At 47.6% G+C, this 24,933-nt stretch overlaps 9 protein-coding genes across 9 annotated transcripts; 5 read left to right on the top strand and 4 right to left on the bottom strand.

The window, feature by feature from the left end:
• Positions 1-1,437: 1,437 nt before the first annotated feature.
• NECHADRAFT_86869 (uncharacterized protein) lies at positions 1,438-2,637 on the bottom strand (the record flags this gene model as incomplete). Its single annotated transcript, XM_003041267.1, has 5 exons — positions 1,438-1,451; positions 1,494-1,661; positions 1,718-2,045; positions 2,096-2,379; positions 2,424-2,637. 5 exons carry the CDS (start codon positions 2,635-2,637, stop codon positions 1,438-1,440), a joined length of 1,008 nt encoding a protein of 335 aa, XP_003041313.1.
• A 621-nt stretch (positions 2,638-3,258) lies between these two features.
• On the top strand, positions 3,259-4,913 carry NECHADRAFT_52372 (uncharacterized protein; the record flags this gene model as incomplete). Its single annotated transcript, XM_003041315.1, has 3 exons — positions 3,259-3,771; positions 3,828-4,538; positions 4,578-4,913. The coding sequence occupies 3 exons, from the start codon at positions 3,259-3,261 to the stop codon at positions 4,911-4,913; spliced, it is 1,560 nt and encodes a 519-aa protein (XP_003041361.1).
• A 1,939-nt stretch (positions 4,914-6,852) lies between these two features.
• Positions 6,853-7,848, bottom strand: NECHADRAFT_52355 (uncharacterized protein; the record flags this gene model as incomplete). The annotated part of the gene is made up of 1 exon (XM_003041266.1): positions 6,853-7,848. One exon carries the CDS (start codon positions 7,846-7,848, stop codon positions 6,853-6,855), a length of 996 nt encoding a protein of 331 aa, XP_003041312.1.
• A 1,605-nt stretch (positions 7,849-9,453) lies between these two features.
• Positions 9,454-10,667, top strand: NECHADRAFT_52365 (uncharacterized protein; the record flags this gene model as incomplete). The annotated part of the gene is made up of 4 exons (XM_003041314.1): positions 9,454-9,785; positions 9,841-9,981; positions 10,036-10,144; positions 10,197-10,667. 4 exons carry the CDS (start codon positions 9,454-9,456, stop codon positions 10,665-10,667), a joined length of 1,053 nt encoding a protein of 350 aa, XP_003041360.1.
• A 268-nt stretch (positions 10,668-10,935) lies between these two features.
• On the bottom strand, positions 10,936-13,809 carry NECHADRAFT_86865 (uncharacterized protein; the record flags this gene model as incomplete). Its single annotated transcript, XM_003041265.1, has 1 exon — positions 10,936-13,809. The coding sequence occupies one exon, from the start codon at positions 13,807-13,809 to the stop codon at positions 10,936-10,938; it is 2,874 nt and encodes a 957-aa protein (XP_003041311.1).
• Positions 13,810-14,623: 814 nt separating this feature from the next.
• On the top strand, positions 14,624-16,570 carry NECHADRAFT_86864 (uncharacterized protein; the record flags this gene model as incomplete). Its single annotated transcript, XM_003041313.1, has 1 exon — positions 14,624-16,570. The coding sequence occupies one exon, from the start codon at positions 14,624-14,626 to the stop codon at positions 16,568-16,570; it is 1,947 nt and encodes a 648-aa protein (XP_003041359.1).
• An 882-nt stretch (positions 16,571-17,452) lies between these two features.
• Positions 17,453-18,426, bottom strand: NECHADRAFT_86863 (uncharacterized protein; the record flags this gene model as incomplete). Its single annotated transcript, XM_003041264.1, has 2 exons — positions 17,453-17,991; positions 18,042-18,426. 2 exons carry the CDS (start codon positions 18,424-18,426, stop codon positions 17,453-17,455), a joined length of 924 nt encoding a protein of 307 aa, XP_003041310.1.
• A 760-nt stretch (positions 18,427-19,186) lies between these two features.
• On the top strand, positions 19,187-21,181 carry NECHADRAFT_86862 (uncharacterized protein; the record flags this gene model as incomplete). Its single annotated transcript, XM_003041312.1, has 4 exons — positions 19,187-19,623; positions 19,675-20,231; positions 20,293-20,340; positions 20,436-21,181. The coding sequence occupies 4 exons, from the start codon at positions 19,187-19,189 to the stop codon at positions 21,179-21,181; spliced, it is 1,788 nt and encodes a 595-aa protein (XP_003041358.1).
• A 537-nt stretch (positions 21,182-21,718) lies between these two features.
• NECHADRAFT_86861 (uncharacterized protein) lies at positions 21,719-23,767 on the top strand (the record flags this gene model as incomplete). The annotated part of the gene is made up of 1 exon (XM_003041311.1): positions 21,719-23,767. The coding sequence occupies one exon, from the start codon at positions 21,719-21,721 to the stop codon at positions 23,765-23,767; it is 2,049 nt and encodes a 682-aa protein (XP_003041357.1).
• Between the last annotated feature and the right edge of the window lie 1,166 nt (positions 23,768-24,933).

Here is a 24,933-nt window from a genome sequence, read left to right as displayed (position 1 = left end):
AAAGAAATTTTATTAATAATATTAAATATAAGCTTATTAAGATTAATAATAATTTAATTAATTAAATTAATAGCCTTAATAAAATATATCTTTATTATAATAAAAGATTTCTTATAAAGCTCTTTTAATTTATCTAAGGTATAAAAGCTATATTTAAAGGCCTTATCCCTTTATGCCTTTAAAAGATATTTTTATTAATAAATATAAGCTAACTTAGCTATAATTACCTTTAAAGTAGCTTTTACCTTAGCTTTTTTACTTTTTAAATACTTATATTTTTAAATATTTTTATTATTATTAATTATTAGCTAGAAATATAAAATAAAAATTAAATTAATAAGAAATATATAAAAAAAAGCTATATTAGTCCTATTATATATAACTCTTATATGTTTATAATTAAAATAATAATTTAAATACTTAAAAATTATCTTATAAAGAAGGCCTTAATAAAAATAATAAAGATAAAATATAATTTTAAAATTAAAAACTTTAATATAAGCTAAAAGATTATTTACCTTAAAGAATTTATAAAAAAATATATTTTTATAAACTTAATTTAATATTATATTAATATAAAAAATAATTATAAATTAAAATTACTTATTAAATAGACTTAGCTATAAAAAATAATCTTAAAAATAAAATTAATAAAAATAAAACCTTATATTATAGCTATAATAGATTATAGGCAGGGAAGCCTAATAAAATAATTATTAAGGTAAGACTAAGGGAAGCTTATTTAGTCTTATATTCTAAGACTAATAGAATTAAAGTTTAATCCTTAAGGTCTTACCTTAGATTAAATATTTAGAGATTTAATCCTAAGAAAAACCTTATATATATAAAATATATTTATTATATTTTCTTATATATTAATTACTTTAGCTATTAATATAACTTAGTTATATTTAATACTTTTAAATATATTACTAAATATAACTTATATTACTTTTTAAGGTTATATAATATATTTCTTTATTAATATAAACCTAATTTAATTAATTTATCTCTTAGGAATTCTATAATTATTATAAATATAAATAAAAGAAAAGATATTATATACGTCTATATAAATTACTTATTCTTCTAATATAATTAAGTCCTAAGAGTAAGATATCTTATATTAAAATATATTATTTCTAGATATAAAAGGATTTAATTATAATTAAATTTTAAGACTTTTATTAAGGATTAAAAACTAAAATCTTAATTTTAAAAGAGGATTTAAAATTAATCTTAGTTAAGATATTATAATACCTATAAGAGCTAAAAAGAGTAATAAAACCTAGAGATTAATAGCCTAGAAATAAGATTAAGAGTAACTAATAGGCTCTACTTAGCTAGAGGGGTAATTAAAGCTAATAAGGGATAATAAGGGGCTAAGGGGGGCTAATAAATAGCTAAGCTAAAGCTAAGCTAATAAGTAAAAAGGCCTTAAAAGTAGCGATCTATAGTAGGTTATATATCGCTTAAGTTTCGTCTTATAATACCGTAGCAAAAGATAGTGAGACCGCTATTAATCAAGTTCTGGCGCTCGGGATCCTCAATGCCGATGCTTCTGAGGACGATCACGAGATAGTAGGAGATGAGACCGTTACCGGACCACTGAGCAGAGAGACCAAGGATGATGGCAATAGCAAGACGCCAGCGGTTTCCCTCTAATGTTCTTGTCAGCGCCTGCTCTGTCTCGCCTAGAGTAAAGTCTGACACTTACTGGTTGAGAAAAAGTCGAGGTACGACTTTGTGTTTTGGAGCTTCTCAAGCTCAATGGCTGCTTCAATCTCTGCCATTTCATATCGCACAAGTGGCGAAACGTCTGCGTCCGTATTCTCACCAGCATGGTATCTGTTCAAAACCGTTCGGGCTTCTTCTAGCTTTCCGTGGCTGACCAGCCATCGAGGTGATTCCGGCACAAAGTAAATGAAGCACAGCTGGTAGAGTGAAGGGATACACTGCAGTAGCGAAGGAATCTTCCAGCTCCAGCTGTTGCTCATTTTGAAAGTGTCGTAGGTGCTCCAGGCTGCAACAATTGCTCCGAGGAACTAGATGTGGTTGTTAGTGCCATTCGCTCTTAAAGGGGGGGTTGTAATACCCAGGTTGTGGATGCAAATGAAGTGATGAACGGTCGATGCGTAGGATATGAAAGCTCTGCCATGAGCGGGTTGGAGGCGACTCCAACCATTCCGGTGCCAAAGCCCACGAAAAAGCGGCCGTCTGCAGAGCTGTTCCCAAAAGGGCAAACACGAGCCAACAAACACAGGAAGCCGGCGACCAAAGCGATCAGCGAAGTAGGGACAATTGGCAAGCACACAACTGCGCCAATAATCTGCATGGTGTTGAGGACGCCGAGGCGAGCCCCGGTAGGGTTGTCAAAGTCTACGAATGTCAGTTTCATCCACAACATCACGATTTGAACTCACCAGAGATCCAAACTGGGACAGATTGCAACCCGTTCATCATGCTCGAGTCGAATCCGATCAGGTATCCCGTCATCATGGGAACCGTGAGCAAAAGGTTGAGCTTGACGAGATGTGAGTTTTTCCACCATGGTTGCGTTCGTTGCGGCAGGACACTGCTCAAGTCGGTATAGTGGGTCGTTCCTCCCGCACTCTCAGATGTAAGCTTGGGCGCCATCTTGGATTGGGGAAAAGTATGGTTGTTGAAGTGGTCAATCTGGGGAACTGGGACCTTTGATGAGACAATGGGGAAATACTAGGCCAAGAGGCCGTTGAATGCTTTTATAGAGGAGTGACAGTGGACTTTGAAGCCTGTTCCAGTGTCCTTAGCACGTCCATAACCTAGGTAACGAGATCCAGTCTCGTTCTCTGATAACCCGAATCATTTACCAACAGTTCATAACGGGAGCACGGCATCCATGCCAGTAACGACTTCTAGCTCGAGCCTAGATCCCAACAACACCCTCCACATGACTCTGTCACGTTAAACTCGTATGCTTTGACAGTGGCGAGCTTATTCAAGTGGAGCAGAAAGATGGGGTAGGACGTGGATCTGCATCATGACCCCATGGGGGGTCGGGGTTGGTGTCGACCGAATTAAACGTATTCAATACGACAAATTGACATTAGCCTAAACAGTGTTCGCTGCGATTTGGCAGAGTTGCACGAGTGGCAACTCAGTTCGGCGTGTGCACAAAAGCCGTCACGCCGTTCATTATTCAGTGGCCGAGATTTTACACTCACAGTTTTACCTATTCAGCCCAGTCCAGACCCCTTGCTCACGATTCTCTCTCCAATCATGGCCAATGAGACGTCCCCTGCCTGTGTCAATCCCATTCTTTGGGAAGACTTGCCAGATATGGAAGTCATCCGCGTCGACGACGTCTACTACATGAGCGCATCGTCTTTTCACTTTTCACCCGGTGCACCACTTCTGCGGTCATACAATCTTGTAGACTGGGAATACATCGGCCATTCGGTCCCAGACCTGGCTGCCCTTAGCCCCAAGTTCCGACTCGATGGCAAGAATGCTCTCGGCTACATCAAGGGCGTCTGGGCGTCGACTCTCAAGTACCGAAAGAGCAACGGTTTGTTTTACTGGTATGGCGCTATTCAAGGCACCAATGAGACTTTCATCTACACGGCCAAGAACCATAGTGGCCCATGGACCGCGCATCCTCCTATTGAGCACTACTACTACGACTGCGGTGTACTCATTGACGAGGATGACTCTTTTTACATGGCCTATGGAACAAAGACAATTCACGTTGCCAAACTATCCCCTGACGGACTCAAGCAAGTTTCAACTCAAGTAAGTACCAACCTTTAAGTTCCAGAAGAAATAGTGGCTGACTTAGATGGTCCCAGCCCGTGCATGAGTCGGAGCATTTTCTTGAAGGTGCTCGAATGTACAACATCAAGGGAAAATACTACATCTGGCTGACAAAGCCTTGGGCTGGACAATACGTTCTCAAGTCTGAGTCGGGACCCCTCGGGCCCTATGAGTGCCGCAACGTCGTTGGCAGCATTCGGGCCCCGATTCCGGGTGCCGGACCGCCACACCAGGGAGGTCTGGTAGAAACGGCGGATGGCAAGTGGTACTATATGGCCTTTATCGATGCTTTCCCCGCTGGACGCATCCCAGTTTTGGCACCTGTCGAGTTCGACACCGAGGGGTGGCCAAGTATTGTGGCCGATTATCCTGATGAGCACGGACAATGGCGGGTGGAATACCCCCCTGCTGTTGAGCACTGCCGCGCCGAGAAGCCCAAGACATGCTGGAGAGAGCATTCCTTCAACGGCAACGAACTGGAACATTGCTGGGAATGGAACCAAAGCCCTGACAACTCCAAGTGGAGCATCCAAGGCAATCGGTTGATTCTCGAAACTGCCGCGGTCACCGACTGCCTCTATCTGGCGCCCAACACCCTCACCCATCGGACTCTGGGACCAAGGAGCACGGCCACCCTTTGTGTCAACTGGTCCAAACTCAAGGATGGAGACAGAGCAGGAGCATCAATCTTTCGCGATCACAGCGCTTATATCGGCATTCATAAAGACGGCGACGAGGCGAAGTTGGTGTACGTTGACGATCTGACACTTGGACCTGTCGGAGAGTTGGTCAACTGGCTGGACGGTCGACCAGTTGCAGGGGATTGGGGAGTCACTTCAAAGGGTTATGTCAAAGCAGAGGTACCATTGGCGCAGCAACGAGTATGGTTGCGAATCCACGTCAATATCGCAGCCGCATGCGTTGACGGATATGAGAAAGAGCCCAGAGAAGCTACATTCGAGCATAGTTTCGACGGAGCCAGCTTTTCACGTCTAGGCTCTGATTTTACCCTCGTCAATGCGGGTGATGGTTGGATTGGCTATCGTTTTGGTGTGTTTAACTTTGCGACAAAGGCTTTGGGAGGACAGCTGGCGGTGGAATCCTGCACGATTGAGAAATGAATGGACACATATAAATGCACTTGCGCCATGTAAGTAGCTCTGAAATACCAAGACTTTAGTCCATCCATTCTCGCGGCTTGGAGTCTTTGAGTAGTGTCCTGGCCAAATGGTGGTCGAGATGTACAGGGCACACATCTCAAGGTCTTTGCCGCAGCGACTTGTCCATTTCTATACCCTTTTCAGAGGTATCTGCGCATAATCGAGCCTCCCATAGGCTTCGCTGCTCTGTGTCTCTTCAATTTGAGAACATTTCTAATACCCGCTCAAGACTCACCTGCAGCGCTCGACCTCTCGTCGCAATGAAGGTCTAAATACGGGTATTCATTGAGTGACCAATAACAGCGCTTCAGTACCGTTTTCTGACGGTAACTCCAGGTCTAACGTTAGTTAGTCCCTGGAAAACGTCAGCCTCTGATTGGCGGTATCCTGAGTTCGTACCGTAAAAGTACACGGACCGTTAGCTGAGGATTTACCCTAAAGTCGAAACAGAGGATTTCGAGATTAAAAAATCAGGTTCACGTAGAGTCCAGGAAAAGTAAAATACACTTGAGTAGTGTCCTTGAGAGTTTATACTATTAAATACCCGTCTAGGTCTTATGAGGCCACTTTGAGCAAGGCAGGCGGATTCACGAGCAGAGAAGCGTAATTCTTGAGACTCAAGTAAGCAAAGCTGCTCCAAGAGGATATCGGGCTTCACATTTCTTCAACGGTGTAGACATGCTTGTGAGAGCGAATTTCTGGGGGCAGAGTCCTCATTCAAAGAAAAGCTGATCTTACCTAACAAACCCATCTTGGCCTGTCCTCTCCTGATGCAAAATGGAGAGCACATCGCCAACTAACTTTTGCTTGGGCAAACTCAGTACCACCCTCAATCAGTGCTACTAACTCCGATAACTCCAGGACTAATCAAGGTTCCGAGTCGTCGTGGCTGGCTGGGGCGTTCAGCTGAGAACTAACCCCAGGGTCAGGGGTCACGCCCTCCAACTACGAGTACAAGTCTCCAAGAGCCACGCAATGGCATGAGGAGACTTTGCGGAGATTAGGCACACCTCAAGCCTTGGAAAGTATCCAAACCCTGGTTCTAATAGAGTGAGGGCCTGTTGCTCTTACACCGCTGCCTTGTGCGCTACTTCACAACAGATGGGGTGAATTATTCATTTTACTCAATGCCGCCACACGACACCCGGCTGAACCGCATCTCAGATTAGCCGCGATGGCGCTGTGCAAAGGACACTGGCATTGGAGCGCATGAGCCTCACATGCATATCACAGGTTCCTGGACCATGGACCTGGTAACTAAGCCCTGGTTTGGCGACGCGGACTCGGAGCTTCCTCTGCCTGTCTGTGCTTGCCCTTCCATTTGTCCCCAAGGCCCCAAAGGAATCAGAGGCTAGGTCAAGAACAGCTTAGCTCTTGGCCAAATAATCGTATCGCGACACGATAAATCGGCTCTTTGATGTCCGAAAGTCACCCCATGGGACCTGAGCCTGCAATCAGGGGGTTTCCCCGCCCCCGGCTGAACGCAAGCAGCATTCTCGTTCATCTGTCTTGGGGTAGACAGTACATGTAGGCTTGTGGTGATTCTTGCAAATGCCGAGGATGTGGTACCGCTTAGTACCGGGATGTTCAAACTTCTTTGCCGCCCCAGCTTTAGCTTGCCATGGAGATAGGCATGTCTGGCATGATTCTCCACGGCACTTGTCACGGGTCTTGAAAATACCTGGATCATTTTAGTGAACCAAGAAACCGGTGGACCAACTGATCGCCAACGTGTTACAATCAGGATGGACATCCACCTCTCTGGTATTGTGGTCATGAGGTTCACCTAAACGTTTGAATCACTTGGCCCCCAATAAGTATGATAGAGAAACGGGTATTGCAATAAAGATCTCCAATACGCATCAAATACGGAATTAAAATACAAGAGATACGATGCCCCCTACTGCTTCATCCAAGCAGGAACAGCCATAATGGCCCCCATCTCATTTACAGTTTCATTCCACAACATCTTTTCAATCCGCTGTCCTTCGTCGCTCTGCACAAAGTCAGAAGGCGTGTCTATGGTCATGTCTCCCAACAGCTTCCCATGAGTTTCGGCCCCAGCCACCACGGCCGCATTGAGGGCGATCCAACCCGCTTTCTCGGGCGACCGTGCTGACAATGCTTTCACAACCTTCATAAAAGCTCTGATGTGAAAAGGGAGTACGTCCGTCATTCCCGTGTCGACGAGACCGGGGCAGAAGCTGTTGATGATGACCTTGTCTGGACTGTAGTGCTTGGCGAGTTCGAGCTGGAAAAGCACGCAGAGAACCTTGCTGTCAGCGTACCTCCCGAGTGTGTCGATCCCATCATAGGTGTCAATGTGCTTGAGGACCTGTTCATCCTTCCCGAGAGGAATCTTGCCAGCCAAAGGAGTCAGAGCGTACTGTCGACTGCCAGTCCAAGTGACCCTTGTTGGTGCCCTAGTCCTTGTCGCTGTGGCTTCGAGAATGGGAAGAAGAGCGAGTGTGAGAGCGACATTGGAGAGATAGTTGACCTGCATGTTCTTCTCGTGCCCCGAGATTGCGAGCTCCTTGTGTAATGTGCCGATTCCCGCATTTGCCATTACCAGGTGTAGATCCTGGAATGAGGATATGAACGCTGACGCAAAGTTCTGCACACTAGAGTAATTCTCCGTGTTCAGTTCCATGACCTTGACAGTGGCCTTGTGGCCGGAAGATTTGACGGCTGGGTCAGAGAGAAGGGCTTGTCGCGTTGTCTCGCCCTTTGATACGTTTCGTACAGCCATGATGAGAGTGGATAGCTTGTGGTTGAGAAGCTGGCGACATATTTCTAGTCCAATTCCTGCTGTAGCGCCCGTCACGATAGCGGTCTTGCCTGAAAGGTCGATGCCAGAGGGCAGAGGGGGAACTGAAGGCTGGCTAAAAGGGGTCATTGTGAGGTGGTTGTTGAAGATGCTCTCGAGTGCTTGCTACTGGTAGTGCAGTAGTATTCTTGGAATGACTGTAACCCACAACGTCATCTTGCTGGGAATTTAAATATTCTCTCCGGAAGCTGTGGCGTCGGCATTGGCATGCACCTGCATGGTATACTAGTCTTAAGTCCGATAGGCCCTCGTGAGCTATACGAATATCAAACTTTAATTCTGCACAGGGCAATCATCCATTGAGAAAAAGTGTCCGGAATCATGCCGACTCCGGTCTAGTATCTTGTTTTCCAGGCCTATGATTTAATGCACGCCGCATTTGTACAATGGTCCGGCAGAGAATCAAGCCGCTCATTTAACCCTTTCACGCGGCAAGATCTGTATCCTCACAACTGTTACATTTTCCAAGAAATGCTGCCCCTTGAAATAAAGAGTATTCTCAACTGTGAGGTAAGAAATTTCTCGACAGGTGCTTTACGAGTGCTGCCTTCGAATATGGATGGAAACAAGTCCAGAGCAGCAACGTGCATGGTTGTATACATTCAAGTAGAATGCTTGGAATTGCCTATAAGTGTGATTTGACACTATTCAAGACTAACATGTGATGAGAAGAATATGACAAAATTTTCCAAATTCTCAGTACTACCAGTCGATGGCAATTTGGCGGCGACCGATTGGTGAACTTACGTCGTTTGCCACTCGACCATTTTCATTTAGCACAGATAGACTAACGGGTTCGGCGATAATGGAATTAAGGATTAAAATATTGATGGGAGAATAACACTATAGGCCTTGTATTCGTTAACCTTTTGCTTACGGCATATGAAATAGATTGGTAAAAGTTCTAGGCCTTCCTAGGCCATCCCTGACTCTCTTAAATTCCGAAACCTTATGGTCCACAGTTGCAACTGCCGTCAATCTGTATGTTTGAAGAGGGATACCATGACTTCCTACAGGGCTTCCAAGACCGGAATTCGCATAGTTAATCAGGCCGGCTGCATTACGGAGCGGAGTTAGCCCTCCCTCCGTCTCGCCATTGTCGGAGTCACGAGTCGGACTCGGTTTACCCAATCTTCCGATGCCCCGGTTTAGCCCTTCAGTCGGTGCATGCTGTAAAAAAAAGAGTAAAAAATGAAAGCTTGACTGCTGTCCCGTACCGGAATTTTGCTACTGTACAAAGATTTTAACCAACGGCTTCTACGAGTGCTCAAGGTGTTAATGACCGTGTTCTAACGTTAAAGGTTGGGTGAGATCACTGTACCCGCACACGGCCAGTTGAGCTTCATGAGGCTCGGCCAACGCCAGGCGCAATCATTGAGTTGACGTCATCTGATAAGAGGTTCAAATGGTGGATAGACTCAGATATCCGTCACCGGTGGCAGTGCCAGATTGAGCATAGTGCGTACGCATGCCAAGGCATCAACGGAAAAGAATATTAATTTGGATTTTAAAACGGATGTCACGACTCAAGGCCTATATATAAGTATGGTATGTGCTCTGCATCCATCTTTGTCTTGACTCGATATGTAGTCCATCCTATCTACCTTATTCCTCTTCCTCCTTCTTTCAAGACAGCATATCTTCTCACCCCTTGTGGTAAACTTGACTGGCAACATGACGGAACTCAACATCCCATCCTCCCAACACGTTGTAGACGTTTCTGTCATTGACAGCACGGCTCGTATCAAGGTTCCCACTGGATTCTTCATCAAAGACCCCGTCAAAGGTCATGAGATCTTGGAATGCCCTGCGTATTCCTTTCTCATTCAGCACTCAACTGGAAAAAAGGTTCTATTTGACCTGGGACTTCGGCCCGATGTCAAGTCTTTTCCCCCTATCATTGTCAAAGGGATGTCAAGCTTGGATATGAGTGCAGAAAAGGGAATTGCTACAATTCTTGAAGAAGAAGGCATTGCCCCGGGAGACATTGAGGCCATCATTTGGAGGTAAGGATTACAGCTTAACTCTCATTGACATCACTAACGAGCACTAAACATACAGTCACTGGCATTGTGACCACAGCGGTGATCCCTCCACCTTCCCTCCGGAAGTGGACCTTGTAGTTGGTCCAGGGTTTAAAGAGAAACTTCTCCCTGGCTATCCTGCAAACCCCAATGCCCTCATCCTGGAGAGTGACTATTCGTACGTTGGTGGATAACGGCAGCGACATCTTCTGTTAACTGACCGTCACGCTAGGGGGCGCAATCTGCGCGAGATTGACTTTTCAACGGGACTGATAATCGGACAGTTCCGCGCCATGGACTACTTTGGTGACGGCAGTTTCTACTTGCTCGACTCTCCTGGTGTGAGTACTCTATCCCGTCAAGTGAAATCGTGACATGACACTCATCATTAAGCATGCAATTGGACACCTCTGTGCCCTGGCCCGCACCACTCCCTCGACATTCATCTTCATGGGCGGCGACGGCTGCCACCACACTGGTTCTCTAAGACCCAGCCAGTACCTCCCGCTACCAAAAGAACTCTCACCTTCACCATTCTCCATCCCACCTCACGCCGAGGGGACCGTCTGCCAAGGTGCTCTTCTAGAGGCGATTCGCCCTAGTCACAGCAACACTGAACCGTATTACGGTCGACTGGCGTCCGCTACCGGTCGTGATGTTCCTGAAGCCGAGGCTACTATCGAAAAGATGATCGGTTTTGACGCCAGTGAGAATGTGTTTGTTATAATCGCGCATGACAGAGGCCTCTTGGACGTGATCGACTTTTTCCCAAAGAAGGCCAATGAGTGGAAGGAGAAGGGATGGAAGGATGCTAGTCGGTGGAGGTTCCTGGAGGACTTTAAAGGTGCCCTTCCTGCCGCTTGAAACGCTTCTGTGTAAGCGCATGAGAAAGAGAAACCACTCTGCGGTTGAGATGTGACAGACCTTGATGATAGTGTACTTTCTGTCGTTCCTAAGGGGTGATAGGTTTTCCCCATCGACAGCTCTTAGAGTCAACCGGTCCATGCTCTTTGGTTTGTTCCATCTTCACTGATAGTTTCAGTGAACCAGAAATCGTGTATAAAGAGCTAGTTTTATAAAGAAATGACCCTACCGTGCAATGTTAAAAAGGACCGACTACTCCTAGGTTCCGCTATCTGCCACTATATAGAATATGGTCCTTGGTTAGATATGAACCGCTCTTCTCATGCTCCTCCAGAAATTGAAGCAGTTCATCTCCCCTCTGCCTCACGCGGACAGGCCAGTCTTGATGGTTACACTCGTTCAACCATCTCCTCAACTCCCTGATTCCACCAGCGTCGTATCTGGTCATGGTCTCGGCCACGTCCATGACTCGGACCAATTCATCGTCCGTCCAAAGCTCCCGTGTGAGTCCCGACGGATCTTGCAACCAGAGGAGCCAGGGCGTGAATACCCTGTCTCCAAGCCCAGGATTGGCCCCGGACCTCAAAAGCAGTGAGACACCTTTGGGCGAAGGACGGTTTCTTGTAGCCAGGCGGAATAGCGGCTTGAATTCGAGCGACAATAACGGAGGACAGCCGCATGCAGGCATTCTGGAACCGTTGAGCGTCGAAAACTCGGGATTCCTTACCATGTATTCTCGAGCACCGACATCAGCGGCTAGGAGGAGAGTTGAGTGCAGATAGTTCTTCATTGTGGTATCCGGCACCGGAGGGCAAGATTGAGTGAGAAATGAGAGATCCCCGTCTTTGAGTTTGTGTCTGCAAGCATTTAGCTCGCTCAGGAGATGAGGTAACTGCCCGAAAAAGGACATTTGAGACCCGGTGTCGCCCATTTGAACCCAGAAGAGGCCACTGCGGAGAGCTTCGGCCAGCTTGTCCTCGATTATTTCAGCAATTATGCCATCTTCCCATTTCAGTTCATCAACGTAAAGAATCATAAGATAAAAGTCTCTCGTCGATAGATCTTTCGCCACGGTCCGTCCATGAGAATTCGCCTTCAAGCAATCGCGTTCCCATACCGACTCATCACTCAGATACTCAAAGACGGTGCGATGCATGAATACAACGTTTCCACCTACGAGGAGATCATCTTCACTTGAAGCCCCTGGATTGTCAGCGTCGGCATGGTTCGGATTTGACTGCTTCTCCAAAAGCCCACCACATCGACTGCGTAACCGCCCTTCAAGTATGGCACAGAGATCTATCTTCTCCTGCGTAGAGAGGTCCCAGATGTTACTTGTAGAAATTTCCGAGTCGTCAATGAGCGCAAGGGCGAGCGTGCTCATGTCTGAGAGCGCCGGGCAATCTGGATTTCTCGAAGCTCGTTGGCTTTCGTAGCACAGCCGCAACAAGTAAGCCCCCTGATGTTTATATCGTTGGTTGATTTTGGCGAGCATGAGATCGAAGAGGTCTTCGAGCTCTGGCGGTAGTTCATCTACTCTCCTGCGGAGTTCTAGTAACCTATCACAGTCTTCAAACCCAGAGAGAAGTGATCGACATGCCAGAACGACCCAGAGAAACACGCCAGATGACTTGTTGACCAGGTCCTCCATCATGCCCTTGACTCCATCAGGAGATCGTTTGAGAAGCCGCTTAATGTACTGGTGGCTGCCGATCACATCTTCCACATACGCCCTGATGTCCTTCCGTGTGAGGTCTTGTAGGTGTAGCTTGGGAAGATTCTCGTATGCAGCCACACAAGCCGGGATAGGCCGGCTCGAGACGAGGACTTTGATGTGACGCGAGCGACCGAGCTCTTGAATTAGCGAAATGCTTTCCCGAATGTTGCCCTCAAACTCATCAAGCCCGTCGATGAATATGAAGGACTTGCCCATGGCAGATTCACGGGTGAGGACCCGAAAAGCATATCGAATCTCCGACAGTGATGGCAAACTCGGGCTATTTTCGGTTTCTTTGAGTTCTTTGACCATGTCCGGAAGCGCTTGGTGGATGAGAGACGGATTAGGCTTCAAGATTTGGTACAAAAGCGCCCGTGATAGCCCTTCAAAAGACTTTTGCTCCTGGGTGCCGAGATTAAAGAAGAAAAAGTCGACCAGCGTGTAGGAACTTGCACCGGACCACTCTCGGAGAAGTCTCCGGGTGCGCTCTTGCGAATGAAGATACTTCATAAGAGTCGACTTGCCGCTCCCAGCCTTGCCAGATATCCAGTATATGCCATGTTCGGAGTCTTGTCGGAGCCACTGGGATAAATCATCCCAGCGAGCCTCACCCTTGGGTGGATAGAGAGCCCACTGAAGGGTATCAAGATGTGCATCGGCCACGTCTTCCCTCCTGTCATGGATCTTCCTGAACCAGAGTCGGCTGAGTATCATCTCCTCGCAGGTGCGAGATATTTTTCGCTGAGTTGACTCAGAAATGAGTTTGTGCGAGTTTTGGGACGCTTCAAGCAACATCTTGAGGCCTGGCAGCCCGCGAATAGTCTTTACGTCGTCATCTGCCATGTTCTGGAGAGAGGGTTGTCCACGAGTAACAGGCGTGAGCTTATCGAGGCTCGAGATGAAATCTGCCAGATCCCTGACAAAGCCCTCAAACTTTTGCTTGTCACGGACAGCCCAGCGGGCCCTGGTTCGAAAAGGCTTGTCGTTGCGCTGCGCGATTCTCCTCTTGAACTCTTCGTATTGGCTGTTGAACACTCTCATACGCCAAGCGCTGATTGAGGGAATGGAGGTGATCTCCGAGACAGGTGCTTCATCATCCATCTGGGAGAGACCATACTTGCTTTTCAAAGCGGAAGCATCGGTCAACAAGAGTCGAATACAGCTTAGGATCTGACCGATAGCTTCCTGGATGTGAGCTTGATCGAGACATGGGTCGTAGTCGCATTCGTGCAAGAGGCCTACTCGATCAGTCCACTGAAGGAGAAGGGCCTTCTGTATGTCAAATTTGATCTGCAAGATTTCGTAGTCTCGGCCCAGTCCACGGGAATCGGCCAAGAGACCGAAGAGGTCAATAGTGTCCTTGAAAGCGCCGATGAGGCCTGCAACCCCGACGGCCCCGAGTGCGAGTCCTGCAACCTCGGCCATCGATGCCAGTGCGTTGTTTGAAATGTTAAAGAAAAGTGCTTATCTTAAGGCCCAACGCTTAGGCAGGTTGAGGCGCAGGGCGACAGGCATCCCCTCATGCAGCAATATTTAATAACGGGTGTGTGGCTTGGACTTCATGCAGATATTTGAATATCCGCTAAGGCAACCATGCGATCTTTTAATCAACTCTTTTCTACAGACATTGTTGAATTCTTTTGACAAACTCGAGGAACCCTTGCACGCACCTTTCCTAACAGGACGGTCTTTATTATGAGCTTGGATATAAATGATAACGAAGAAACTTGACCTGATTAAGACGAGGAGAATCGTGCTTTATGTTTATTGGGTCTCATAGGAGGAGTAATACAACCTGAGGCCGTTGAATATCTTGGATCATAGAGAATAAGGTGTATGTCATTGGTTCCTGTCGTCTGAGGTTGTTGATGAGCTGGGACCTCTAGCGCTACATGATTTTGCTTGCTGAAAGAAGTTCACAGCAGGTTATCTAGGACCAAACGAATGCAGTGCCCGTGTCAGTCCGTATGTACTGAATGTAAATCTTGAATATGTCTAAAATCACTCTTTTGTCAACGTCAATAAAAAAGCAACTATGAACCTCCTCTAATAAGGTCATAATACGATAGTTCTCTATTCAAGGGACCCTAGTATGGATCCTTTGGCGGGCCCGATTATGTGGTTTACGTGCATATTGCTGCCTATCTTACCCCCGACAGACAATTGGCGCACCAGAATCAACTCATGCCACCACCTTGACCCTTCTCTTGAAATGACATCGCCTTGTCGAGTCGGCATTATGTTTATCTACGATCAACTTTCACGAGATGAGTCAGAAATCAGGCTCGTTCGTTTCCATGAAAATTCTAGTTCTAAGCCTGAGCTTTCTCTCGAACTGCGCCATGCCTCCATGAGCGAGACCAGCTATGCAGCTCTATCCTACGTCTGGGGAGACGTCTCAGACACGATCAAAATTAGTGCCAATGGCTCATCCCTTAACATCGGTCGCAATCTCCATGCTGGACTTGAGCAACTGCGAGAAAATGGCGTTTACGACTGGCTCTGGATCGACTCAATATGCATTCAGCAGTCTGATCTCGATGAAAAGAGCTATCAAGTTGGCCTGATGCGAGAGATCTTCAGCAATGCAGATCGCGTGTACTCTTGGTTAGGTCCAGGCTCAATCGGGAGTGGCGCAGCAATGGACTTTATCTCTCGCATCGGCCCAATAGCCATGAGATTTGAGGGATTGGATTTGCTGCCCACGGATGAAAGAGTCATCGCTTACCTCAATAACCCAACTTCCTACAAGGGTTCTACAGGGAATGATGGCAATGTCTTGGGATATGCTCACTTGATACACGATATCCTCCACGAGCCAGATCTACGAGGCAAAAATCATGGTGACGAGGGTCTTGCCGCTGGGATTCAAGGTCTGATGGAAAGAGAATACTGGCATCGGATCTGGATCAATCAAGAAGTTGCTCTTGCAAAAGAGGTTACCATCGTTTGTGGCGCCAAAACTATGCCGTTGGGTATCCTTGAAGCTACACTGAGCGTCGTCGATGATTGCTATGCTCGTTATCGTTATCACAGCCCCGAAACGAGAGACTTTGGCAGGGGCTTACACAGTAACTTTTCTTACAACTTGGCTATGGAAACGCGATCTCAGAAGCTTCGTGGGAACGAAATACAACTAGACAGCCTGCTATTTCATCATATGGACCCTCCAGATCGTCCATTTTACTCGGCTACAGACCCTAGAGATATTGTCTTCGGGCTGCTGGGCGTCACTACGGACAACGATCGTCTGGGTATCCAGGTAGACTACAGAGCGAGCATGGCTGAAGTGTTTACTGCCACGACGAGAGCGTTTATAGAGAACGATGGCACGTACTGGGGAGCGTACAAGCTCGACAGCTGCGTTCCGAAAGAGGAGAGTGTTGACGGCTTACCTTCCTGGGTCCCCGACTGGCGAGAAATGGGGAAAAGTGGAATCTCGGAAGACGCAATCAACATGTCCAGACATTTCGACGCGACTCGGGGAGTTCCAGTGCCTCCAGCTATTCGAAATAGCACCGATGACAGCCTCGGAATTCTTCGCCGCCATGGATGCCGGGTTGATATCATCACGGAAGTCATGCAATCACACAAAGAGGCTTATGAAAAAGACCGTGCAGCCCTTGATCCCGCAAATTCAGACTCTCGACTACAGTCGATTTGCGATTTCATGAATCTTGGGCCTGACATCGGCCCCGGAGAGGACTACATATGGCGAGTTCTTCTTGCACCCCATTGGTACCGGAGAATCAACGCCTCCATGAGCAAAGACATTGCAACCTTGGTCCGAAAGATCATGCGCCGGAGTCCTATTGACGCCGATAGGTTGACTAAAGAACAGGCCAACTTTATCCGTGATCTGCGAGATTTCTGGAACAAGCCGCCCAAGGTCGATGACGTTTCAGCCCAGCTTGCTAATGCTCGCAAGAGACTCCAAGATCAGGAGAGACTGTTCAACCACCATAGGACTCTCTTCAAGACACCTAAGAAAATGCTTGGGCTTGGGTATGAGATGGTTCGACCTGGTGATTTGGTTGCTTTGCTCTGGAGAGTCCAGTCGCCGATTATTTTACGGCCGAGAGATGGCGGAGGGTTTACCTATGTTGGAGATGCATATGTCGATGGGATTATGCACGGAGAGTTTTTGGACACCCAACCTGTTAACGAGGAATTTGAGATTTATTGACCATCGGGATGGACGGACAGCAGGTGTTGTAGAGGAACGTACAAAATAGGTTTCTAGAGAGCAGGGGGCTTGTTACATATACGTGCGCCTTGGAAAGCTTGAAAAGGCTTATGGGTTGCCTCTGAGATCATTGAAAGTCACGTTGGGAGCTTCAACGACGTGCTTCAACAAAGACGGTTTGACCCAAGGTCAGCGGAAATTCTTGTCGACGATAAAGTGGCCAAGCCAGTACACGCATCTCGACAGGCTCATGTGACGCACATGCTAAATGAAATGTCAACTTATGCTCGTTTTGTGCGCCGCGATTGCGGCTGTCTTTGAGCAATAGTAATAGACTCCTGAATAAACGCAGTTACTAAGGTTTAGCGCGCGCTAAGGCTCGGTCAGTTTATATACTGCAAAAGTTGTGCCCGCTGCCACCAGGCCCAGTGGTCTAGTGGTAGTACGTCAAATGTTCACACCTCACGAGAATCATAACTAACAGTTCCTGCATGGATTTGTGATTCGGGAGAAATCCCTTCTCTTTCAAAGACAATTTACAAGGTCCCGGGTTCAAATCCCGGCTGGGCCCTCTTTTTGTTTTCTTTTTAAAGGATTTTTAAGATATCGTTATGTTATTTTATACTCTTAGGTAAGAGTATTCCCTGGCTTGATAGCACTCCCTAAGTTCCTCTTTCATAGTTTTTTAATAATTTTTAGAAGATATATTAATAATTAATACCTTTGTTTAATTTTTTTAGTAATATTAGGCTTGCTCTTTACTTATAAGTTGCCCCTGCCTAGGCAAGTGTCACAACCTGTAGGCACTCTGCCACGCCCCGCGATATAAGGCTTGGGTTGCTATGTATAATGACCTGATTGTAACTATATATGCACTGTTATTCACAAGCCCTCGTTCTCCTCCTCACCCGTTCCCATGCCTTGGCGCTTCGTCAATGTCTCAGCGGCTTCCATGGCAGCATATGCATCTCCGGCTTCTTTTTGAAGGCGTGCATCCAAAGCCTCGGTATCTCGGAACACAGCGAGCCTTTCCTTCCATAATTGCCACCTGAGAGGACAAAGCCCATCTGTTCCCTTGTATTTGCGCCGTAGTCTCAATCCTTCTTTCTTGGGAAGCATCCACAACGGGCCGCCTCCCCCACCACGCACCTCCTCATCTCGTCCGTAGAAGACATGAGCTGCGTGAACCATCCAAGCCGCAGCAGCCTTGATATCATACTCGTCGAGTGCGGCAGGGTCCTCGTTTATCACATCTAGTGCACCCCAGACAAACGTCATGGTGCCTTCTAGTCCGTCGACCATCGCCCAGAGGAAGTACATCTCGGTGGAAAGATTGAGTAGTGATGTAACTCTTGCTGCAAAGGCGTTGAGATTGAGTTTCCGCTGCTTTCGGAATTCTTCGCCCGAAGCAGGTAAATCAGCTTGCAGATGGCCCTGTTAGCTGTGTTGTTTGTGGATGGACAGAACTTACAGTCACCAAAGGTATCGTAAAAATGCGCAGCCACAGTCTCCCTCAGATTCTTCCAGAGAGGGCCAGCGTGATCAGCAGTTTCGCCCCATCCCGCTTTGAATGTCACTGTCCTGGGAGCTAACTCGTCGAGGGCCTGAACAACCGCTGCTAAAAGGTCCTGGCCTTGGCTATCATAGGGAATTTGGCGAGCGAGCGGATGAAATAACTCCCAGAAAAGTGCAAGGAAAGTGGCCGGGTCCGATTCTTCGGTGCAAAGAGCGTCCAAGGCCTTAGCGGCTTCGACGGGTGTTGACTGTGCGGCAAGGACTGAATTGAGAATGATGACTACGTCGTCGGCAAAATCGGGCGCGTTGTCGACCTCAACCTTGAGATTGATGGGCGACATTGTGTCTCATCCGTTGATTCCTGCAAGATAATGATGAAACTGGGATCAAAATCGAGTGAGGTCGGCGCTTGGTAAAGGATATCATTAATGTTGCTCGAAGGATCCGGTATGAGTAATACTGAAGTTGATTATGCATTTAACGAATACCTCCATTTTCTCTCCATAGGCAGGTAGATCACCGGGGCTTATGCTGGTTGGATGTGCGAACGTGCAGGTGTGGCTATGCATTCAGTTTGTATTTTGGCCTGAAACTCAAGGACACCCGACGGCGCTAATCAGATGGCCTTAGGCATTTGAGATTCATTAGTGGTCTTGATCGGCTGTTTCTTACCAATAACAGCGTGCGTTAGTATTGTTCTCAATGTGCCATACCGAGTGCTATTGGTTTTTGTCATACATAATAGACCACTATGCCATATGGCAAAAGTAGGAGATACCTTCTAATAGGTACCGTGGCAATTAGTCATTTTACACTGCTCAACAGTTTTCTAAACGCGCCCTTGCTGGCACACTTTTACTCTTCTCCCGGCTCCAATGAGTGAGCATGGCCAGAGGCCGGTACTCAGCCACGTCAACGTGCATGAAGCGTGCGGTGTCAAGAAATGAGGCTCCAGGCTGACTGATGGAGGCAGGCTGAACTGCAGGTTGTGGTTTACCCCGCCTAGGCGTTTTTCACAGCTTGGTATGCCTTTCTTTCCCCCCTCACACTCGAATTTCACTCTCTACCTACTGCATCCTTCATCCTCTCTTGCGTCCCAGGATGGATCCCGCTTCTCTCGCCTTCGGCGTGGTGTCGCTGGCGATGCAGCTGATGCAAACCACGACAGCGATAAAGAAGCTGATTACCGATTACAAGTCTGCCGCCAAAGACCTCGCAGTTCTCTCAGACAAGCTCGACGACATTGAGGCGGTCTGCCGCTCGCTCGAGGTTGTCCTAGCCAACTTTGATGCAATCCGGAACCCATGGGAGACCACGCTTTTGAACAAATTGTACAAAGCTATCAGCGACTGCCGCGACAAAGTCTCTCTTGCGTATGATGCTGTCCACAAAGTCACGGCCCGTCGGAAGAATGGGCGCGCCTCTTTGGCCACGGTTGGCAGCTTGGTTCTGCAGCACAGAGCCCGGATCCGACAGTGTAATGATGATCTGGATCGATCTCTGTCTTCACTTCAACTACACATGACTACCAATCTCTTGTGAGTATCTGTCACAAACAAAGAGCCAGAGCTAATCTAGCGGCTTCGTAGGGCTGCCAACATGAGACCTTCAGTCCTGCCTAGGCGAGGCCATGTTTTAATATCTGCTCCTTCGGTAGTAGAGGGTCAATCGACAGAAACAGTCTCTGTTACGAATCGAAATCGCACATTCTCATCATACAAAGACAGCTCAGATACTCTCATCACACAGTGGCGATGGGGTTGGAGCGCACTCGGTTATCTTCAAACGACGCGAACTCTCAAGACAACTACTGGATTTAGCGAGACTGACTCTCTGAAAACTGACGAAGATCTATCCTTCTTGATAGGTGTTCCGATATTGAAGCTGTACCTCAAACTGTCAGTTCGGCGAGGGTCACTCTCTCCCTTGTCCGCCTCCCTGCACTTCCCACACGTTATCGACACAGCCCCCGGATCGAGCGAAATTGGTGATCGACTAGTCAGTGCCCTTTTCTATGATGACGCAGAAGCGGTTAGGGATTACTTCTGTAAAGGTTTACTCACCCCGTTCTCCACTATGGCGTGGAGTCTCTACAGAGATGCCGATGACGAGACAACTTTTTACGGAGTAAGAGAAACACTAGAAGGTATGCGTGTCTAAATACCGTAGCTAATGCTTTGAAAGTATTCTGTCTTGTATGGTGCCAGTAATGTCTGCAAATTCCTGGTTGAACAACTTTCAGATTCGCTGCAAAGGTTCGTGTAGATTTACTGCATTACTGGTCATCAGGCTGACGAGTGTAGGACCTCAAGTCATATATCCCCGAGACCTCCACTTATTCGTTCTGAAGCTTCATTTGGACTGAAGCAGCTGCTGTTTGACTACATTGACATGCGAGGCGATTCATTGACCCCTCTTGAGGTTTTAAGAGCCCTCAATGAGCTTCGCTCGGCCCGCGATTTGAAGATTTTCGTTGAGTATTGCAAACAGCGCTTTTCAGACGATTGGTGGCCCTTCAACCTTCGTCTTTACTCATATCTTGTCGGTATGTTTGAACTATCGTACAGTATGCGGCCATGTGACCTCCTGGACGACTGGGCTCCCGTCCTTGCTGATGTTCTGTCAAATGGTGTCGACATCCATACCTCGACCTGGCTGGATAAGCCGCTAACAGGAAGACATGAAGGGTTCAGTGCCGTTCACCGCATAATTTCCAATGCTGAGTCGCCTCAAATGGCCCTGGAACGATGCAGCCTCTGGCTAAACTTGTTGGAACAGGTTGGTGTTGACATTGAGGAGTATCTTGATGTCGAGATCAACCACTGTATTGCAACTTGGGACCAAAAGAGCACAGAAAATGGCACGGAATTCCGCAAGATATTCACTGTCCAGGAGTATGGAGGTCGGAGGATGCCATGCTGGATTCAAGAGATCGATGGCGCATGCCCGATACGAGAACTCTTGTTGGAGTTTCCTCATTTCCAAAAGCGAGATACTATGTACCGCTTCGATTTGGATACTTCGACCACGTCAGAGTTGCATAGGGCATGGAAAGACCCCATGACACAGAAATGCTTGGATGGCTCATCACCCTAGCCTTTCTACCCTATCCTTGCCAGGACCATGATGGACGACTTTCGGGGATCCTGGCAATCAGAGTTAACAAAACGGCTAGTCTCTAGTCTCGACTGGGCCTGCGACCTCGCGGAAAGTCGATTTGAAAGGAGGCAATTGCGCAAGTTGCTCAAGACTGGGCAGAGGTGTCCTGATAGCATGCCTGGAGCTTGGGTTAATGGGTGGTGAGGGCTGCTGTGGTTGGGCAGGTTAAGCTAGTTCTTAAGGAATAGTTGCGCGTATCTGCATCCTACTCCTATATAAGGAGTACGTCACGTTGAATCACCCTTTCTGTCAATATTCTCGTATTTCTGAGCAAGCGAGAAGTGGTGCGTTGTTGTGCTAATGGTCTCTCCTGTAATTTCATGCCGGCCTGTGATTGGTGGGTCGTGACGCGGTGCATGACGAAACAAAACTGTAGCTGTTGGCGAGTTCTCATCCAAATCTTGCAAATCTCACCACACGTCGCCATTTCTCATCGGCATTTGCCCCCAATATGCCGTCCAGTTGGCTCAAGATATGGCACCAAAGCGAGGTTCTTCAAGGGACCCTGAGAGCCCCCCCTCAGTTGAACAATCGGGCCTGATCCCGCTCCTGCTGGAGATCCAAGAATGCCGCATTCCTCAGCAGAAAATGATTTGGATCGTCGAGAATCTCGAATGCCTCGGTCGTAGGCAATCGAAGAAACGAAAACTTGGCTCTTTGAAGCAGAAAAGGTCTGCCGACGCCGACGAAGAACCCTTTTGGTTCCGACAAGAGATCAACGCCTTCAACGACAGCAATTTCGTTGCGTTGTCCTATACCTGGGAAGCATCAGAAACCGAAGTTCAAAATCCAAAAGAAGAGGGTCATCTTATCGAAACGAGAGACAGAAAGAATGCGTACCACTCCAGTGTGCGTAACTCTGTACTGGAGCGTATCACGAGATACATGCAACGACATCAGGTCCCGTTGTTGTGGATTGATCGGCACAGCATTCCTCAAAAGGTGTGTCAGCAGCCGACGTGTAAGCATGAAGCATGCAACAAGAAGCAACACGCATTGGACGCCATGGACCGAGTTTACTCACTCAGCAACCATCCTGTTGCTCTGCTTGGACGCCCGATTGAGAAGGAGAGTGAAATGGCGACTCTGGCTGCGGTACTCAAAGGCCAACTCGTGGAATGCGTGGACGGAGACTTTCGGCTACGAGAGACAACGACATATGAAAAAGCCCAGGAGGCTTTACAACTACTATACGAAATCACCACAGACAAGTGGTGGTCGAGAGCGTGGACGTTCCAGGAGAACTACCGTGCCGGGTTAAAGATGACACTCCTCATTCACCACAGCCCGGGCTTGGAGAAGCCAAAACGAATATTCCGCCTTTCGGGAAAGGCGCTGTTCAATCTTATTCCTGGGGAATTGAGTGTTCAGTCGGTCAGGTTTTCTGAGAATGCGACCAAGTTCTGTCTCGCTTTTCGAAAACTCGCCAAGACCAGAAAAGAGGACGAAGAGAAGGTCCAACACATATTGAGAACCGCAGGAAAGTATACACTTCTACTGGAAAAATCTACGTCAATGTCTGGCATCATTGTTTCAGATGTCCTCGCCAGAGGAGTCACAGAGCCCTGGGATCTTCTGGCCATCATCGCAAACTGTTGTCAATATGCAACGCGTCTCAAAAGCACCATGCTACAGGAAAAGAGCAAAACAGGCGTTACTCTAACCCTCTCAATATTGGCGCTACGACTATTAAACGGAGAGATTTTGAGGAATGAGTTGGCTATTCCCGCGAGTGTTATCGATCGCATTCACGATCTCTTCTTTGATGGCTTCCGGGCACCTCAAGGTGAAAGAAATCTTACTTTTAACAAGGGCTGCCGCTTTGTCGATGTGAAACTCGCTGCGGACGGCATTAAAACGACTGGCCACTTGTGGAAATTAGACGAGCGGCTCAAAGCGCCGAGGTCGTCGCCGCGGTTATCGCAAGAGAGCCAGAAAGGACAGCATCAACTCCCGGATTGCCACAGGACACGCCTACTACAACTCATGGAGCTTTTGAGGGCAAATAAACGCAAGAGATGCACCACTCTAATCAATGATTTGAAGGCGTTCCTCGACGAAGACGCCATGATTGAAGATGAAGGCTCGTTCGGCCTTAGATATCGCAGAATGATGGCCAAAGAACTGGTGAGAGCCATGGATGCGGATGAAGGGCTATCACTTGGCTGTCTCTGTGACAGTAGTGGGAGTACCACTGTCCATCGTGGAATTTTTATAACCGGGCCAAAAGCAAGCAGTTTAGATGACCAGTCCGTCGCACACGTCTTTACCTCGCTTTGGTCTGAAACAAACGAGAGCGACGAGTACTATGGCAATGACCTCGATCATCATGTTTCCCTTGGAGTCGAAATGGGAGACCTAGAGCTCAACGGGCCGTGTCGTCTCTATACAAAGAAATGGGTTCTTGGTCTATGTTTCTTCGAAGGCGTTACTGCGTACGATGTCGTCTTTCCGTGGCCATCGGGATTGCGGGAACAGAGAGTCAAAAGTGATCTAGAAGGGGCGAAGGAAAGTGTATTATAATATCCGGACCAAGGTAGGCGTTTGGGGTTGTCATTAGTTATTGGAAAAAGGAGCATTTATATATTCTAATAGGAATCACTTCCATAATAACAGAGCGCGGTAGAGCAGAGCAGATAGGTGAAAGCAGCCTCGATTCGATCTTTTGTTTAGTTTGAATCCACCTCAGCTAGTCCTTATATCGCAATCACATCATCCAGCTGCAGCCTCATGCTCAAGTTCTTGGGAGACTTGTTGTTTGTCACAATAACCCAGGCTTCGGTAATCTTCTGGACCTGGAAGTTCATCCCGTAAATCTGTATCAAAGCGCTCTCCAGTTTCTGCTCGTCAAAGATGCGATCTCCTTCGATCGTGTGGGAGATTTTGGACCTGGTGAGTGGCATCGTGTTTCGTTGTTATAAATGTGATCTAGTGGCATATCTCTAGACGTTTCGGTTGGCCAATTATGTCCACGTGCTCGACGAGGGCTTATTTATAGACCAAACGAAAGGGTCCTGGATCCAGAGGTAGGGTTGGCAGTGCATCTTGAAGCCGTGGCCGACTGTCTAGCCGACTGTCGCCGGGTCAGTGACAGAGCAGTACAAGGGTCCAGTGAAACAAAGAAAAGGCCGCCCGATCACTGCACAGATTTGTGCACTTCTCGGTGTTGCTATTCACTCTTAGTCAAGAGTGTATTCACAGACCTAGGGAGTGATAGTTAGGCCGCCATGGCTGGGCCGCGTCTCTCTCATCAGATAGCCACGGATCTACTGTTGACTTGCACCAAGGAGGGTGGGGTAGGAGATCACTGAGTGTCGGCTTCACAAGAATTAGGGAAGGGGCTAGTCTCAGGGGTAAGGGGGAAAGCTTGGACTGTTGGAAGGAAGTGGTTGTCGGGGTGTTTACTGTCAAGACGACCGACGCCCTTCTCAGCCGACCCCCTTTGCACTTCAAATCAATCATAAACTAATCAATTACTATGACCCTAACCAAGCATAACTCTATTCCTAACCCCACCCTAAGCATAACCCTTATCCTAACCTATCCATTGGCTAATAGGATGTCAAACGGGGTCGGCTCACCAGGGGGTCGGGTCGCCTTGACAGAACAATCATTGTCGGGGCTTAGTCTCCGAACTATTCCGAAGATCCATTCTCTTATTGCTGACTTGGTGAGATCAACACAGCTAC

This window comes from Fusarium vanettenii (genome assembly GCF_000151355.1).
Source record: "Fusarium vanettenii 77-13-4 chromosome 11 genomic scaffold NECHAsca_48_chr11_4_0, whole genome shotgun sequence".
NCBI classification, from domain to species: domain Eukaryota; kingdom Fungi; phylum Ascomycota; class Sordariomycetes; order Hypocreales; family Nectriaceae; genus Fusarium; species Fusarium vanettenii.
The sequence above is the reverse complement of the archived record's forward strand: the minus strand, read 5'-3'. Positions and strand labels throughout refer to the sequence as shown.